The sequence below is a fragment of the Carlito syrichta genome, unplaced genomic scaffold (assembly GCF_000164805.1).
Source record: "Carlito syrichta isolate Samal-C Ts95f unplaced genomic scaffold, Tarsius_syrichta-2.0.1 Scaffold287411, whole genome shotgun sequence".
Classification (NCBI taxonomy): Eukaryota; Metazoa; Chordata; class Mammalia; order Primates; family Tarsiidae; genus Carlito; species Carlito syrichta.
In genome coordinates this window covers 1,029,921-1,047,470 of record NW_007231507.1, presented here as the reverse complement: position 1 = coordinate 1,047,470, position 17,550 = coordinate 1,029,921, and the positions used below count along the sequence as shown (strand labels likewise).

The following is a 17,550-nucleotide window of genomic DNA, read 5'->3' as shown; positions in this document are numbered from 1 at the left end:
TGGTCGTCAATTACCATATTACCAAACTCTAAGAATATTTGTCACTCTAAAATGTAAAAAAGTCACCTCTCAATTTTTTCTTAAGGTATTTTTTCGTTATTCATGCTGTAGTGGCATTTTAAGTATTTTTATAAAATCATTTCTTTCTTGTTTCCTTTAATATCTTGCTTTAAAAAACCTTGATTCCCTATGGAAATGTTCTCGTGCTTGCTTCCGGATTCCTTTTGTTAAGTTAATACTTTCTAAGAAAGTGCTTCCATTTCTTTACGCTTTAAAACTCACTTGATCAGAGTATGGCAAATTACTCTATTAGGATCCTAATTCGTATCTCTTTATCTAAGACCGCCCCCCCATAATCATATCTACACATGTGCACATATACCTCTCATGCCTTCACTACTTGTGGTTTGCATGAGCTGACTCAGGCCTGCTGCAGGCCCTCTCTTCCTCTCTCCATCACTGAGTCTAGTCCTGGAGAACCACACTGGCTTTCTTCAAGAACCAAGTGGGACCTTATCAACAAGGGTACCTGCATAATCAACGTTTGTTGTATACCTAATCCTGAATTGTACCCCACATCTTTTTTTTTTTTTAAAGAACCAGGCAGAAGGAACTCAGGTTGTACGCAGAGGGCTTGCCTACCTCTAATTCCCAGACCAGGATTTTGAACCCTTTCCATAGAAGCTCTCCCTGGAGGAAGCAGCATGCTTGTGAGACAACAATCACAAATATAGTGCTTGGAGAATTGGCTGTGTCTCCAACTGGAAAGTACAAATGTATTTCCTTTCTTCCTCTTTATTATTTTTTTTTTCCAGTCAGGCATGATAAGAACAGAAGAAGCAGATTACTTCTTGAAACCACTTCCTTCACACCTTGCTGGGATACCCGACAGCTCTGCACAGGGTGGCCCTCCCTCCCACATTTTGTATAAGAGATCCATAGAGGCCCGGCCTCCCAAGGCCAGCGAGGTCCTGCTGACCGCCAGAAAGCAGGAGCTGGCAAGTCAACACCTGAATGATGGTGGCCTTCACTTTGGGATACCGCAAAAGCAGCATTTCTGTGGAAGACGCAAGAAATGTATGTAAGGGCGATTTTTGTCATGTATTTATTGATCTGGATGTTTGTGTATGCCATTGGGACATTTTTAATGTCCTTCAGAGTATGTCTGCTCATGAGGTGACATTTATTGACTATCACTGATAAACTTTAGGAACGATTCCAGAGAGTTCATTCTATGCAAGTTTGGTATGGTAGATGGATAGATAAAGTAGATTTTCTTATTTAGAATTGTTCCAACTTTAGGGACGATTCTAGAGAGTTCATTCTATGCAAGTTCAGTACAGAATAACTTTGCATGGTAGATGGATACATAAAGTAGATTTTTTTGTTTAGAATTGTTCCCAGGGCAGATTAAATGACACTCTGCTCATAGGTGCTCAGAATTCACTGGCATCTCTACTCAGTAATTCTATATTTTTGAGGTTTAGGTTTATTAAAGCCTACCTCATTTTTCTGCGGAGGCAATTCATTTATATACATATTTATATACTTGCCTTTATCACATCAAAAAGGTAGACTATGTAGGACATAATTTACCTGCAATTTATCATCAAGGCTTTATCAAAGTATTTTTTTGCCATAACTGTTCAGGAGGTGACTTTTTATTTACATTTTATGTAGAAACCTCTCGCAAGTGCAGGACTGGAAGTCTGGTATTTTCTAGAATTTCCCTCACCTCCTTGCCCTCTTCCTTCAAGTAACACAGAGAGAGCCTCCCCTGTGAGCCTCCAGAAAGCCTCGTCTCCCAGTCCAAGTCCATCGCTCTCTGCTTGACTGGTTCTAGGCTGCTCTACCCAGCACCCTGAACAGAGGCAGGCGTGGCGCTGATGCTCAGTGCATCTTGTGGGAGAAGTGAAGGAACAGAGATCACTTGACACCCACCATGGAAGAATAAATACCATTTAAATGGTCAGTGCCTGTAAGACCTCTGAACCTATTTCTTGTTACACATAATAGCCCTAGGCTGCATTCAGGTGGACTTGAAAAGCTCAAACCCAAATGAACTTAGTCAGCGGGCTTGGTTTCACAGGAAGCAGCAGGAATAATCACACTGAGAACAAATAAAGGTGAACAGAAATCAGAGAGAATCAGGGAGACTGGAGCTGAATGAGTACATGAACAGAGTATACATGTTGTCAATAGCTGTCCGAGGTTGCCTGGATGGGAGAAGCAGAGGTAATTTTGGCAGAGTCAGGGCCAAGCAGGACCAAGATGTAGGGCTGAGGCAAGGTCAGAGCCAGGATTCCTGAGGGCAGGGTTCATGGTGTAGTCAGAGTAGGACTAATTTCATATATCAGGGATGATACATTGTCCCATACACCGGCACCTGGGTCTTAGCAGGAGAGATCAGAGCTCATAACCTCTTTGACAGGTCACACGAGGCTGTGACGCAGATGTTGCCCTGTAAGCATTGAGCAATGCTGACCATTCAGAGAGAAATATCACTCTTTGATTTTTTTTTTTGAGTCGAAGTGTCACTCTGTCACTTAGGTTGGCGTGCAATGGCACGCTCGCCTGTGTGCTGGGCTCAGGCGATTGCTCCGTCTTAGCCTTCCAACTAGCTGGAACTATAGGCATGCACCACCACGCCTGGTTAGTTTTTTCATTTACTGTAGGGACAAGGTCTCGCTAAGTTGCCCAGACTGGTCTCTCAAACCCCTGGGTTCAGGCAATCCTCTTGCCTTGGCTTCCCAAAGCACTGGGATTACAGGTGTGAGCCACGGCACCCAGTGACGCTTTCATTCTTACCTGAAGGTGATCAGCATCACTCAGGCTGGTAGTTCAGCTAAGGCACATCTCTGCACACAAGACAGCGCAATGATCCTCAGTTCAGTGTACACATATATGTGTATGCACAGACGTGTGTGTGGGGGGGGTATGTTGCTTCGAGAGGTGTTTCAGAATCTCAAGTGAGGGTTGGTAGAAGGTAGTTATTTGCAAAGACTGCTAAACTGTATCAAAAATTGTGCGTTTGGAAAACAGAAAAAAATATCACCACTGTTTTCATAATAAAACTAGAAAAGAAAAGCTCAATAAAATGCTCTTGCTGGTAGAAAATGTTGGTGATCGACATTGTCGTGCTTGGTTTGCCAAATATTTCTATCTCCTCCACACTGTCAAGGTGGTAGGACTGTGCTCCTGGACTCCAAATGGTCAAAGGACATGTAACCAGCCCTGACCCATGAGCTGTGAGCAGAAAGGACACCACTGTTTCCATGCTGAAGCATTTCATTCCCACACTTCTTTGTCAACCGTGCATGGCAATAACTGTGCTCACTTTCTACTATTGCTAGATAGACAGACAGGTACAGAAATCTAATTACCAATTATTGGCTCCTTCTCGGTGGTACCTGACACTAAAAGCTGAAGTTTTGGATACAGGGAGGTCTACCTCTTATCATCCAACACCAAGGAAAGGGTTATGAGACCTCTGAGTTGGTAGGTGTCCTTGTTAGAATATAGGCAGATTTTTAAACTCAGAGAGTGACTCCAGAAGCCAAGCACTCCCCAAACTTCTGACAAGGAATTCCATCTGCACTCGAGAAATAGTTGGGAGGAGACCAAGAGGCTACAAGAAAAGGAAGGAAAAAACCGTGGTAAGAAGATGATAAAAGAAAGATGAAAACATTTGAGATGATGGATTGTAGAAGTAGAAACGAATGGTCAGAGTGGCATTTGGGGTAAGGAGCAGAGACAGTGTGACAACCCTGAGATGCAACAAGGAGCTGATGAAGCACCAAGGTGTAGAAATATTAGAAAAACTCTATAGAATAGGGACAGAGCTTCCACACATCAGAGAAGCAACAGATATCAGCACAGAAAATTAGCAGATATTGTCATGCTGTCCCTGAGACTTTGGGACTTTCTCTGGAAGGGTAGGGCGAGTCCTGGTGTGTCTCGGTGGTATTCACACTTACAGAATTCGTTGCTATTAGAGTCTCCAGTTCAGACAATGGGAGCTTTTTCTATATGTTCACATAGGCATCTGGGGAAGCTGGAAAACAAAGGCAGATTGACTGGTTTCACTCCAGTAGTGAGGTTGAACCTTAATCTGATGAACAGACCTGCAGCTGTCAGCTGTTGGTGGGTATTTATGTGTAACCCACGTGTTTCAAGGACAGTGCTGCACACCCCTTACTGAGGAGCTGTAATTATGAGCCCTGGCCAGTGAGGCCACCACCCTCACATCCTCCTGCCCCTGCACCTGACCAAGGGCCCATAGCTGCCAGGCCCTGTGCTGTATCCTGCTCCCATCTACACATATTTCTCCACCAGTGGAAATTAAGGTCCAAGGCTCTAGGGCCACACTGTCAAGGTCTGAAACCACTTCCAGCACTTTCTAGGGAAGGGCTTTGAGAAAGTTATGACCATGCCCTCGGCCTCCCAGGCCATATCCTCAGCACCCTGTGCACTGGCTGGTGTAGAGAATGAGTAAGTTATGTGGACTCAGCTCCTGGGGGAAGTTCTCGCCAGTGTACCTTGCATACATGTTAATGGCCAGTGATTAGTTCATTAGCTGGTGTTATTATTACTCTCCAAAAAGTTCATTTGGACTTGGAAAGATTTTAGCAAAGAGGGATCAAATGTGTTGGACCGAGTACCAGTCAAACGAAAAGGCATCTTCTGACTACATGTTCCATGAATAGGGTTTGCATGGTTTTTGGACACATGCCACCTGAGTATATAGGCTTTTTGAAGTCTGCTTTCTCAGGGAGCAATGGTTGCCACATTTTTTTGTGGCATCTGCTAAACCTAATTGTTTTTAATATAGTGTTAACTTAATGATTATAAATGCCAAAAATATTTGTAAAGTGATTCCTTCAAAAGGAGAGAGGAGATTTTGTCTGCCAACCAGATTAGGTAAATATTTATGGTCCTTTCTAGAAAATTTAGTACTGTAGTGAAATGGAGCTGCCATGAGCACTTTATAATCCATTTGAAACAGAGTACACCGGTTATGCGTCCAGACACTGAAATCAACTTTAGAAAGCAGCAGATTATTAAAAGTCTTCAGGTGGGAAAACAAAGCAAGCCAGCACTCTTTTTCGTAATTGTTAGTGCCACCGCTTTGTCTTTGTGGAGAGCCCTTTTCACAAATCTTGTGCTCATTGTCCTAGAACATTGATTGTCCTTCTAGCTACTAGGACACTAGGACTTCAGAGCCCAAGGATCCCCTCTCTTGTTTTAAATCAGAATGAAATTTCCTAAAGGTAAATACAGCAATGATTTCCATGACACCTAGACTATACAAACTTAATCTAATTTTAGTGTGTGCTAATTGAACATTAGTTTTTGCATCACAGCGTTTTAAACGCTATTCTGTTTTTATCATAAGCATTCATTTTTAAGACCAACCTTCTCTGCGACGAGTTATAGCACTGCTTTTTGCGTGATGGCTTCTGCTGCAATTTGTTCTTCGTGTGTGTCCCTCCACAGACATGCCCCAGCCGCCCAGCGAAGACATCTTCATCTTGCCGGATGAGTACAAGTCTGACTTACGACATAAGCGCTCTCTTCTGAAGTCCCATAGAAATGAAGAACTGAATGTTGAGACATTGGTGGTGGTTGACAAGAAGATGATGCAGAACCACGGCCATGAAAATATCACCACCTACGTACTGACCATACTCAATATGGTAAGGGCATCCTGGCTGAGGTACCCTGTGTAGTTATCCTTAATAAGAGGTATATGTGTGTGTACTGCATTTTACTTTTTGCTTGTGGATTTATGTCCCATATTTAAGAAATATTTTAGGAGTGGAACTCTTTGTTTTCTGTGCGGCAGTCAAAATAGCCATTTTCGGAACTTCAGAGGATAAAATAAGGAGGCAAAAAAAATTGACTCTCTCTGTAAGTCTCTGTAAGCCCTGAAATGTTTGGATTTACTGAAGTCTTTACTAGAAATCTCTAAGAGGATATTTAAACACTGTAGTGCGGTAAATCTGTTTATCAGCATTAGATGTATAATTTTAGAAGGCTATACAGAAATACCCATCTTTTCTAGAAATATTAATATTCAGATGTTGTCTATCTATTATTTAATCTACAAAAATGGAAATAACAGTCCAACCTTTTGGAATATCACCTCAGATAAAATGTGTCTCTGTCTCTATATTAATAATTTAAGAGTGATAAGAATTATATTAAGCCCCATTTTATGTGAGATCTAGGTAACAGAAGACAAAATCTTGGCTCACTAAAGAGGGTTTTTAAAAATAGGTTCAAAGACTTTTTAAAATGTGTGTTTTCACATGCTTCTACCTCAGTAGAGTACCCTTAAATCCATGGTGCCACGTGATTATTATTACCAGCATCCCTCTTGGTAGACAGTTTGTGATCTCCCAGGGAGTTAGGGGAAATGGTGAAATAGAGCTCCCCTCTCACGGCACAGGGTCAAGGATTTACCCTACAAGGACAGTGGGACTCAAGCTGCTCTGATGTATGGAAGCATCTGCCTCTATTCTATAGAGCTTTTCCATTATTTGTACACCTGGTGCCTCCTCAGCTCCCAGGGTTATCCCACTGTCTCTGCTCCTCACCCTGAATGCCACTCTGACCATTTCTACTTCTACAATCCATCATCGCTAATGTTTCCATCTTTCTTTCATCATCTTACCATGATCTTTTCCTTCCTTTTTTTGTAGCCTCTTGATCTCCTCCCAACTACTGTGTCCAAATGGAATTCCTTATCAGAAGTTTGGAGAGTGCTTGGCTTCTGGGGTCATCCCTCTGGGTTTAAAAATCTGCCTATATTCTAACAAGGACACTTACAGATTCAGAAGTCTTGTAAACCTTTCCTTGGTATTTGATGATAAGAGGTGGACCTCCCCCTACCCAAAACTTCAGCCTTTACTGTCAGGCACCACTGAGAAAGAGTCAACAATTGATAACCAGATTTCTATACCTGTCTGTCTAGCAATATTAGAAAATGAGCATTGCTCTGACACTGAAGAACAAGGGAGTTGGCCTTCTATAGCAGGATTCCAGCCCATGAACAACCTGCAGAAAAATGTTGACCTTTATGGGACTGATGTGCATTTGTCGTCTTTTTCAGGTGTCCGCTTTATTCAAAGACGGAACGATAGGAGGAAACATCAACATTGCAATTGTAGGTCTGATTCTTCTAGAAGATGAACAGGTATTCTGTCTTTGAAGCTTCAACTCTTTTTTTCCCCAGAAAAAAATAAATGCAAATTAATTTTTTTCTTTAATATAATTGTTCTTTCTCTTAGGGGTGAAAAAGCATTGAATATTATGTGTCTAGCGCAATTAGTTTCTTTTAGTTCTCTTAAATATTTTGTTTGTTTTTGTGCAGGGCTAGTAAGAAATATTCTTTTAATTGCCTTATGAGAAAATGGAATGTAAGCACTGCTGTAAATATATGAGTGGGAAACACACAAGGAATGCAAAGTAAAAAAAAATGTGTCTTCAGCCTCTGTGAGCTTTTAGGATGCCAGTTGGAACGAGACCTTTCTGCGTTCTGCTAGAGGAAGAATCATGCTTTGTAGCCTAGAAGTTACATTGTACTGCATGGCACCACTTGGCCTTATTCCCTTTTTCCCCCATCCTAATCCTCAGCACCTTCACTCTTAGATTTTTATTTGGTAGTTATTTCTATGGGATGCCAAGTACATTTCTTTCATTGAATGAAAACTCCCAAATTACATGGTTCTTGGCAGCAGTGGGTGAAATGACCTCTTTGCCTCCTGTCCAGTCCCCTGTCAATAAACAGAGGCACACTCTTCACACCGAGAGTGCATATAAACATTCCATGGCATAAGTAATAGGGCATCTTAGTCATAAAAGGCTCTCACTTCTGTTTTACCCCAAGCTAATCATTGACTCGGCAAAAGAGCATGGCCGCCGGACCCAAGCCAGGCACCCGGCATTCGGTTCCGCCCTTGCTGACATCGTCAGAGTCTCTTGTTAGCCATAGTTTTCTTGTTTGTAAAATAAAGAATTTTTGAGATGAAATTTGAGATCGTTCATAAGATCAACAATAACTTCAGATGTTAAAGGTCTGAGATGTCGCGCTTTTTCTGTGCAGGGTGGACTGTGTGTGGGCAGGGCTATTTCGAGCCTGAGTAGTCAGGAAAGATACAACCTCATTGTCTTTTCTGTGAGAGTGTGCCTGGGGAGGGGACTGCTGAACCAGCAGGGCTTCTCAGGTGACAGGTTAATTATTCCATGTATTAAAACGTTTTCACCTTGGAATTCATCCAAGCTGCAAAGAATAAGCGAGGTTATCGTTTGATCGTACACCTGTGCTAACTTTAATTAATGCCGTTTTCCTGGAAATCACCTGCTGAAGAATGCAAGGCATCCCCAGTGCTTATGTATAGCATTTAGCTGAGGCATATCTGACTCTCTGGAAAAACCAAATAAGCATTTGGAGAGAAAACATATTCAGTGAGTGAGAGACAAAGGTGTCAACAGAGCACTCTACCAGTGAAAGCTTTAAACAAGATTGTGTTCTGAAGTCAAGGTAATTGCCCTGGTTTTCTGTAGGAAAAATATGGCACAGCTTTACATCTAAATAAGTTTCAATAGCTTGGTGCAGCCAGGCCTGATTGATGTTCCAGCTACCCCCTAAATTCCTCAGTTCCCAAGAGCTTCTTTCTGTGATTTCATGGTTGCTCTATCCGAACTTGGTAGATACGGATAAATTTTAATGTCTTCTATATATTTTCCTTCTAGTTACAGTTTATTTCCCAGAAATAGAACTTTACTCATTGACCTACCTATTTTCATAAACATGTTACCTCTGTAGGAAAGTTACTGAACAGTGGAATGATAGATATTTAAAGAGTTGTTCATTGCAAATCCCACTTGCGTAACTTGATTATGAAATGAACCCATCACTGTCCAGGTGTGTTTTCGTGTATGCAGTGCAAAGCACATATAAGTTATCATGTCATCTTAATTCACTTTGAAAAGTATTTTCCAGAGATTTTAAATGCAGAAAATGTATACACAGAAGTAATCTTTCTGGGATCATTGAGCATGCATTTAGGGTCAGCCAGATACATTCCAATTGTTTCTGTACAAAAACTGGAAGAAATGTAAACAAGTGTGACTACACAGAATCTGTACAGTTTTTTAATATAATACACCTTCCTTTGGATTTTAATACATAAAATGGATGCATTCCCTTATGTGCCATTCAGATTCACCAACGTATTTGAAATCCAAGTCAATGACAGTTTGTTTTGATGACAGTGCCTTGTAGCATGTTTTCTCTCCATTATCATGGGGTCCTTGATCTCTCTTGCATAGCCAGGGCTGGTGATAAGTCACCACGCAGACCACACCTTAAGTAGCTTCTGCCAGTGGCAGTCTGGATTGATGGGGAAAGATGGAACTCGCCATGACCACGCCATCTTACTCACCGGTCTGGATATATGTTCCTGGAAGAACGAACCCTGTGACACTTTGGGTAAGACCTTCCAGTCAAGTTTTGAGTACCATGTGTGGGGTGTCACCCTTGGTGGGTGGCGTAGGATACAGCGTGTCCTCGTCCTGGTTCCATATTAATAAGTAGCTGCTGATGAGTACAGTTGTAAAGAATGAACTCACTTCCCTGTATAAACTTTGGTCAAGCCTTAGGGTATGCTTTTATTCATCAGGAGTGGTCCATGAACAAGGAAAATCTCTTGAAGGTGTAGGACTTCCTATCTCTTCTAAAATGCTAAATAATTTCTTCTACCATTTGTGAGAATGGAGGAGATGAATTCAAGGGGGTGTCATGATGTGGCAGAAAGAATACGTTTATGAAAATATGTAGAGATATTAAACAATATTATGTGTCTCATTTTTCTCTATCTCAATCTTAGCAATTTTTTTTTGGCTGTTTACAGGGCTGAGTATAACTTGTAGGCAGTATTTTTATTCTTTTTTTCAAATGTATAAAACAGTGTGCTCCTGGCCAGGATTCTGCAAAACATTTTTTTCTAACTCTCCATTTTTCCTAAGTTCCTAGGAGGAAAGGTTTTAATTGTAAAGTCTTTCAGATAGAACCCAATTTAATCAAGGTTAGTCCTATTGCTCAAAACAGAATTAACAGAGTGGCCTGGCTTGCCTTAGAAAGACCTGCTTAAAGGTTGGCTCTGGGCTGGCCTCTGACCCGATCTAATAAGAGTGGCTCACTGTGTCTAAGCTGTTTGTACAAATAAGATGGCTTATCCTTATACCTGTTTTCCTTCTGAAGATCTAGAATTTTGGTACATGCAAGGCAGTGGATACCTACGTGACCAGCCACCAATGAAAACCCTGGACACTGAGTCCCTAATGAGCTTCCCTGGTAGACAACATTTTACCTTCATTGTCACAGTTCACTGATAAGCAGTCCTATGTAACTCCCCTGAGAGAGGACTTTTAGAAACTCAAGCCTGTTTTCCCCAGGACTTCTCCCATGTGTTTTTTCCAGCTTTGCTGATTTTTTCCCTGTATCCATTTGTTATGTTAAATAATAACTGTGAGTATGACAAGTGCTTATTATGGCAAATGTGAATCATTAAATCTGGGGGTGGTCTTGGGGACCTCCCAACACACCCATTCTCTGCAGTACTTTTTTACTTGGGATTTTTTGAATATGGATGTTTATAGAATAAGGCAAACATTTTCCTCCATCTGCAATAAATTCCCTCTTCTGTTTTGTCCCAATTATAACCTTAACAAGAACATTGCATAAAGCCATGAATTTTTTTCATGACACAGAGAGTCCTTGGGCTCTTGGGGATACATCCCCTTCTTCCACATGATTAAGTGTCCTTTATATGCTTGTCCGAGGGTACCAAATTTCCCTAAGGGACAGAAAATACACAACTCTATTTTATTACAACAATGGTCCTCTATACGCTTTTAATCTTTGTGCCTCATAGGCTTTGCACCCATAAGTGGAATGTGTAGTAAATATCGCAGCTGCACGATTAATGAAGATACTGGTCTTGGACTGGCCTTCACCGTTGCTCACGAGTCTGGACACAAGTAAGTGCATCTCCACAGGAGGGTGGAGTCTCGGTTCCTTTTTTTACTGGATGATTGCCATAAAAATATATTTCTTACCAGATGATTTCCATAAGAGTTTAAAAAAATAAGAGGAATTCACATATATCCAATAAGAATGCCATTGAAAGTTATATAATGCAATCATGTGAGACTTTTGTCTTATTTTTGGTGTTCTACCATGTGCATTTTAAAGTCACAACAATGCGCGTGTTTACACTTCCCTGGATATGTTCTTCTCTGACATTCCTATTCACACAGCATGTGCCTAAGATTGGGGATGGTTCTGTCTCATTCTATTCCTCCGTCCTGTATTTTGAACTTGGCCCTGTGGTCTGATCTCATTCCACAGTCAGATACTATTGAGCGATTCCAAATGACTAAGGTGGTATCAAGCAATCCCACCGATGCTTGTGTTCTTTGATGTATATTTTTATAATCTGTAGAGATGTTGCTTTTTGGATTAGAATGCTGAGCAGAGAAGAAATTGAGCATCCCTGGTAAAATTTGCTTTGCTTTCCTTATTCCACCCCTGACTGCAGTGTAGATGGTGGTTTTGAAGTGGGTCAGCATCAGGATGCCCCAGGACCCTGGGGCTCAGCATGGACGCTGGTCCTGGCCTGGCAGCTCTTAGCAATAAGTGGTATGTTATTCATGCCATGTTCATACCTGAAAAACTTACATGTATACCTGTAGAATGAATAATTTCTAGCAATTATGTACGGAAGCTATTATTCTTGGATAAGGCTTCCTTTCTTCCTCTCTCTCTTTCTCTCTTTCTTTCTGTCAGGGTCTCACCCCTTGCCCAGGCTGGAATGCAATCACACACTCATGGCCACTCCAGCATCGACCTACTGGGCTCCGATGATCCTTCCACTTCAACCTTCCTAGTAGCAGGAGCTACAGCTGCGTGATACCAAGCCCAGCTAATTTTTTTTTTAATTATGGAGACGAGGTCTTGCCAAGTTGCCTGGGTTGGTCTAGAACCTGCGGGCTCAGGCAATCCACTCGCCTTGGCCTCCCAAAGTGCTGTGATTACAGTCTGAGCCACCGAGCCCGGCCTTGGATAAGATATCTTAGGCTAAAAACTCTATGAGCTGTCCTACCTTGAGGGAGTATCTATTTTTAAAAAAGAGTCAAGGACCCACCTACTGACTGTGCAGCTGCCAGCTCCTTGCAGTGGTCCTGGGGGCCAGCATTAGAAAGCCAAGTGTTTTCTTGCCACACTGAAACTGTACTTGAATTTCCTCCAGAAAATGTCCAACCAGGACTTACATCTTTTCTATTATTTTATTTTCAATATGATTTTACTGGCAAAAGGAATACCAAGGCAGTGTTTGTGATCTGTGTTTAGGCAAAGCCAACTTTTCTACCCTTTACTGGAAAATGGACTGAGGTCACAGTCTTCTGTCACCCAGACCTGTTCAAAGCACTGGGGAGGGGTGTGTGTGTGTGTGTGTGTGTGTGTGTGTGTGTGTGTGTGTGTGTGTAGACAGGCACATGTGTGTGCTTGTGTTTAGTGAAATCCCCTGGAGGCCCTGCAGGTTTTGGCTGTGTGTGAACTGATGACCTGAAAACGAAGCTTTATATCCCTTTACTGATCCCCTCATCATTACAGGTAATGATTGACTATTTGATTGCTTAGAAAATTACACCTATACTTTACAAAGCTTTCAGTTAAATCATAATTGTATTTTTAATAGCCTGCTAGAGTGAAAACTTCAAAAACTCTCATTATTGTAACGACATGTGGCTCTTGCTGTCCTCTGAACCATACCTGAATTTAATTAAACAGTCAAGGCCAGAAATATTTAAGTCAAGGGCTGAGCAGGTCAGCATTCGATAGGCAGTTGAGATAGGGGCACTGGCAGCACTCGCCGTGGGAGGTGGTGAACTTCGTGGAGGGTAAACTTGACACACGCATCTTGGCTCTCGATTAGTCTTCAGTGGCAAAACAAGTGTCCGCATTTGCGTTTATTTTTCTTAGAAGTCAATTATTAATATTTCCTCTCCTTACTCAGACTGGCTCTAGATGGCAAAAGATTTTCCTCCCGACAAGAACAAAGTGTTTTATTTGAAAGAGAAAATAGAGAAGGAAGTAAAGAAAGGAGATGAACATATGGGGGTGCAGGAAATCCTGTTGCTCGTAGAATCAACCCCCAGAAATCATCAGACCCTTCTCGAACACCTGGTGTTTAGAGGACATTGTGCAAGTTACAGAGAACTGGGAACTCATCAACAAAATGGCTTCTAATCATGTTGAGAAAATAGGGAAAGTATTTAGCATGTGCTAAGTGCCAAGATGAGTGTTAAAATAGCAACAGTAATAAAGGAAGAAGAATGGTCATGAAAATAGTAGTGCTTGCTCTTCGTGGAGCTCTGTGGAAATGAAAATAAAAAATGTATTTAGCATGTGCTGGATGTCAACACCAGTGATGATGATGGTGATAGCAATAATAATAAGAGTAATATCTGCTTTTGTGGAACGCTTTATGTAAAATCGACTAAGGAATTTCACATATAGCTCAAGCCGTGGAGACCACTCAGGAAAATCCCTTATCTTGCCTTCACTAGCCAAGGGACTGATGCTAAACATTCAGCAAATGCGTGTGAATGGCATGGGGGGAATGAGTGAGCCAGGGCAGGACAAGTGAGCAGATGGAGAGTGGACATTTCAGATGAGTTGTTAACTGTGACATCTACCTCAGATGAGAAAGGCTGTGGCTAATGACACTGTAAGACGACTCCCTGGGTATTGGTTGAGTGGAATGGAAGACAAACACATTTGGTCAATGCGTCTATTTCGTGTTATTTCTTGAAGAAGGCATTGCAAGTTTGATGCATGACTCAAAAGTCATAGCATAAACAAAAAGTCTTTATCTTATCTTTGGCAATGAGCTCAAAGAGAACCCATTTTTTGGTTCTATGACTTCAGAATTAAAAACTCGTTTTGCATCGATTACAACTTTTATTACAAAAGACATGTAACACACCCTGCTTCAAAGGTAAATTTTACATCTTCATGTCTATTACCATCTAGAGTACATTATTTGGGGTGGAGACGCTTTTCCATGTCCTGAAGCAGTGGACTTTTTAACCTTTAACTCAGAGAAAGATTTCAGTTAGTGCCCATCCAGTTTCCTCTTCTAAAGTTCACCTGTTTTCATCTCAAAATACCGTGTCATTTATACTGAGGAATCTGACCTAAAAATAGAAATTTTTAAGAACAAGTGTTTGGATTCATGTTGGGAAAGTGAGGAAGAGAGACAGAGAACTAGGATCGAGATATATATTCTCTTTTGGTACCTGGGATTGAATTAGAACTTTTTTGAGGACAGTAGTGTGAGGATAGTTTCCTGCTTCTGTTAAATCACTTGACACAGGACTTGCGGTTTGCTAGGTGCAGGTGTTGGGCACTGGCACAGACACACCAAGGCCTGAACTGCACATTTTTGAGAATACATCATCTGGGCATAAATCCATTTGAAAAATTCCCATTTGCTGAGGGAAGTCATACCATTTGGTGGGGAGGGCCCGGGACTCAGATTCCAGATCTCTGCAGCACGACCACAGCCTGATAGTGACCAGACAGTGTCACTGGGTCAGCTCTAACCTAGGTTTTTCATCTGCAAATCCAGTAGGGTACTGTGAGCTCCTAGGCTCGTGAGTACAGCTGCAATCTAAGTTGTATTATTTGAGCTGAAAATTCTTATTACATAAAATAGGCTTAAGTAGTGAAGTTGCACTATCATTTTGACCATTTAAGACACTATTAAAATATATTCACTATGCTCAGAAGTATTAATGATCCATCATTCTGTCTCATCTTTCTCCCTGAAATTTTGGACCTATTCACTGGACATAGTTTTTTTAAATTTTGCCAATAAGGAATTATGTAGATTCTACTAAGAAAAAGAAAAACCTAGCAATCCAAATTCTCCAAAAGTTTAAGAGAAAAGATGAAATAGGCATATCATGCAAGGCATCAAGTAATAAGGGCTGTAGGTATTGTACGAGACCAGACAGGGACAATCAGAGAGGTGTTCTTGAAAGTCACAGAACTGGTGTCACTGCTACCTAGCTTAATAATGCCATTTAGTTCTATCACACTTCGCTGGCAGTACCCTCTCCAGCATTTGACGATGATGTGTTCAAACCACCAATTTGTAGCTGTGCTCTGTCACCAACCTGGGCCCATTCCGCTGGGTCAGAGAGGCACTCAGTGATATTCAGAGACTTGTGGAATGTCGGAGAAAGGCAGCCTGTTAACCATGATTTGGTCTGGTGATTGTCGGTCTGCCCTCTGAGAAACTCCAGCTGGTAGAACAACAGCTCTTACCAATTTTATTTGTTGTCATTTATCTTAGATTTTCTTGTTTGTTTTTGTGTCCAGGATGTATTAGAAATCCATTGACATTTGACTGAGCACACACATACACACACACACACACACACACACACACACCATATGTACATGAGTGACATTTAGATGTTGAGTAATTTGAACAAGTCCACATCTGAATCAGGAAGAGACAGAAGCTTTGAATTTTCCTTTGTCATGTGCTTAGTCACAGGCATTCTGTATAGTTTATGAGGAGGATTTAATTATCCCATTTTGCACATAAAGAAACTGAGGCTTGTGGTCTTAAGTAATTTGCCCAGTATCAAGCAGCTTGTGAATGACAGAGCCACGAACCTGACTGGGGTCCCCACACCACCTTCACAGCCCATGATCTCTCCCGGTATCTGTCCGCCCAAGTCTCCCAATTCCCCCCAACTGATATCTCTAGCTCAGCCTTCCGCCTGTCACTGAGGATGAGCTGTGTTTCTCAAGAAACCTATGTCAACCCTACATCAGGGTTCTGGGCATCTCGATGCTATCTGTGGTCCCTATCATCATGCCGAGGGTAGAATTCACCATCCAGATAACACTGGCCCATTTGCAAATATTTTCTTCTATTTTGTGACTTGTGCTTTTACTTTCTAGATTGTGTCTTCATGCACAGAAGTTTTCATTTTGATGAAGTCCAGATATTTATTTTTTCTTTGGCTGCTTGTGCTTTTGAAGTTGTATTTATGAAAACTTTGCCTAATCCAAGGTCACTAAGATTTATACCTACACTTCCTTCTAAGGACTTTATAATTTTAGCTCTTACATTCATATCTTTCATCCATAGAGTTAATTTTGTATGTCTCACGAAGGGCCCGAATTTATTATTCTGCATTTGGATATCCAGTTTTCCCAACACCATTTGTCCTTTCCCCCACTGAATGATCTTGGCATTCTTGTAGACAAATGCTTAGAAATTGGTAGTAGATTGGCAGTTTCTAGGGGCTGGGGAGGGAAAAAAAGGGCAGTTCCTGCCTAAGGGATATGGAACGTCCTTCTCAGGTGATGAACATGTTTCCAAATTTAGGTAGTGGTGATGATTGCAAAATGTATTATAAACAGCCGAATTATGCACTTTAGAATGGTTAAATTGGTGACTTTGATGTTTTGTAATTTTTATCTCATTAAACATTTTTATAAATAGGTTGAAAACAAAAACAAAAAAACACATTGGTCTATGCCTCCTTTAAGGGGTGTCTCATTCCTTCAACCACTGCTGTTTGAGCAACCTGAAATGAGTGGCACAACCTCTAAAAACACTTGCCTAGCTGGTCCTCAATCTGGGTTTATCATTAGTAATGAATAAATCCTTGCCAAAAATAATTGAATCTCTCAAAAAATAGTATGGAAGACATTGAAAGCTTTGACATTGAATATTCTCAAATTCACTTTAATTTGAAATCAGGTTTATACTTAGTTATTTGAGTTAGTGTGATAGCTGGAAAAGCTGTTCTTTATTTATTCAACAGACTTGAATGGAGACCTGCTATGGGCTATTGAGTTTATGGGCAGTTGGCTTGTATACATGAATAAGAGAAATCTATCTTTTAAAATCTTGTACAGGAACAAGTTTAAAATGATCTGGTCTGTGTAACTTGAATAGTGATTATATTTCTTGGTTTCCAAATACCAACCTTGTCTTCAAAATGTGTGCTATGTATTCTCCCATGGTTTTATTAATGTTAACATTGAATGTGATGACTGTGTGCACTTTTGTGCCGATCTACTGGAATCCATTACATTACATATGTGGGCATTGGGCACTGTACTGATTGGGAACACAACTTGTGAAATAGTGCTGCCAGAATTTTGGTGGGTGTCAGAATCACACAGGGATGTGTTAGAACACACCCAGATGCCCGATCCCGACCCTCAGCCTACAAAATCAGAAATCTGTCACAGCGGACTTTGGGTATCCACAGCATGCTGTACATTTCTCAGATGTTCTGATGCGTGGCAGAGTTTGAGACTCAGTGCTAGCAGGAATCATTGAAAATACCTTAGATGAAAACATTTAATAAAGACCGAGATGTGACCGAGCCTGAGAAATTGCGACTTTGAATTTCTTAGAAATGTACAAAGAAGTGGCAGCAAAT

At 41.2% G+C, this 17,550-nt stretch overlaps 1 protein-coding gene across 1 annotated transcript in view; it reads left to right on the top strand.

Moving 5' to 3' along the window:
• The window catches only part of ADAMTS16 (ADAM metallopeptidase with thrombospondin type 1 motif 16), a 156,343-nt gene that overhangs the window by 30,868 nt on the left and 107,925 nt on the right, over nt 1–17,550 (top strand). Inside the window, exons 2-6 of the mRNA XM_008052739.1 lie at nt 816–1,077; nt 5,497–5,696; nt 7,115–7,198; nt 9,337–9,496; nt 10,941–11,046. Of these exons, the coding sequence (XP_008050930.1) occupies nt 816–1,077; nt 5,497–5,696; nt 7,115–7,198; nt 9,337–9,496; nt 10,941–11,046 (812 nt within the window). The remainder of the gene's footprint in view (nt 1–815; nt 1,078–5,496; nt 5,697–7,114; nt 7,199–9,336; nt 9,497–10,940; nt 11,047–17,550) is intronic.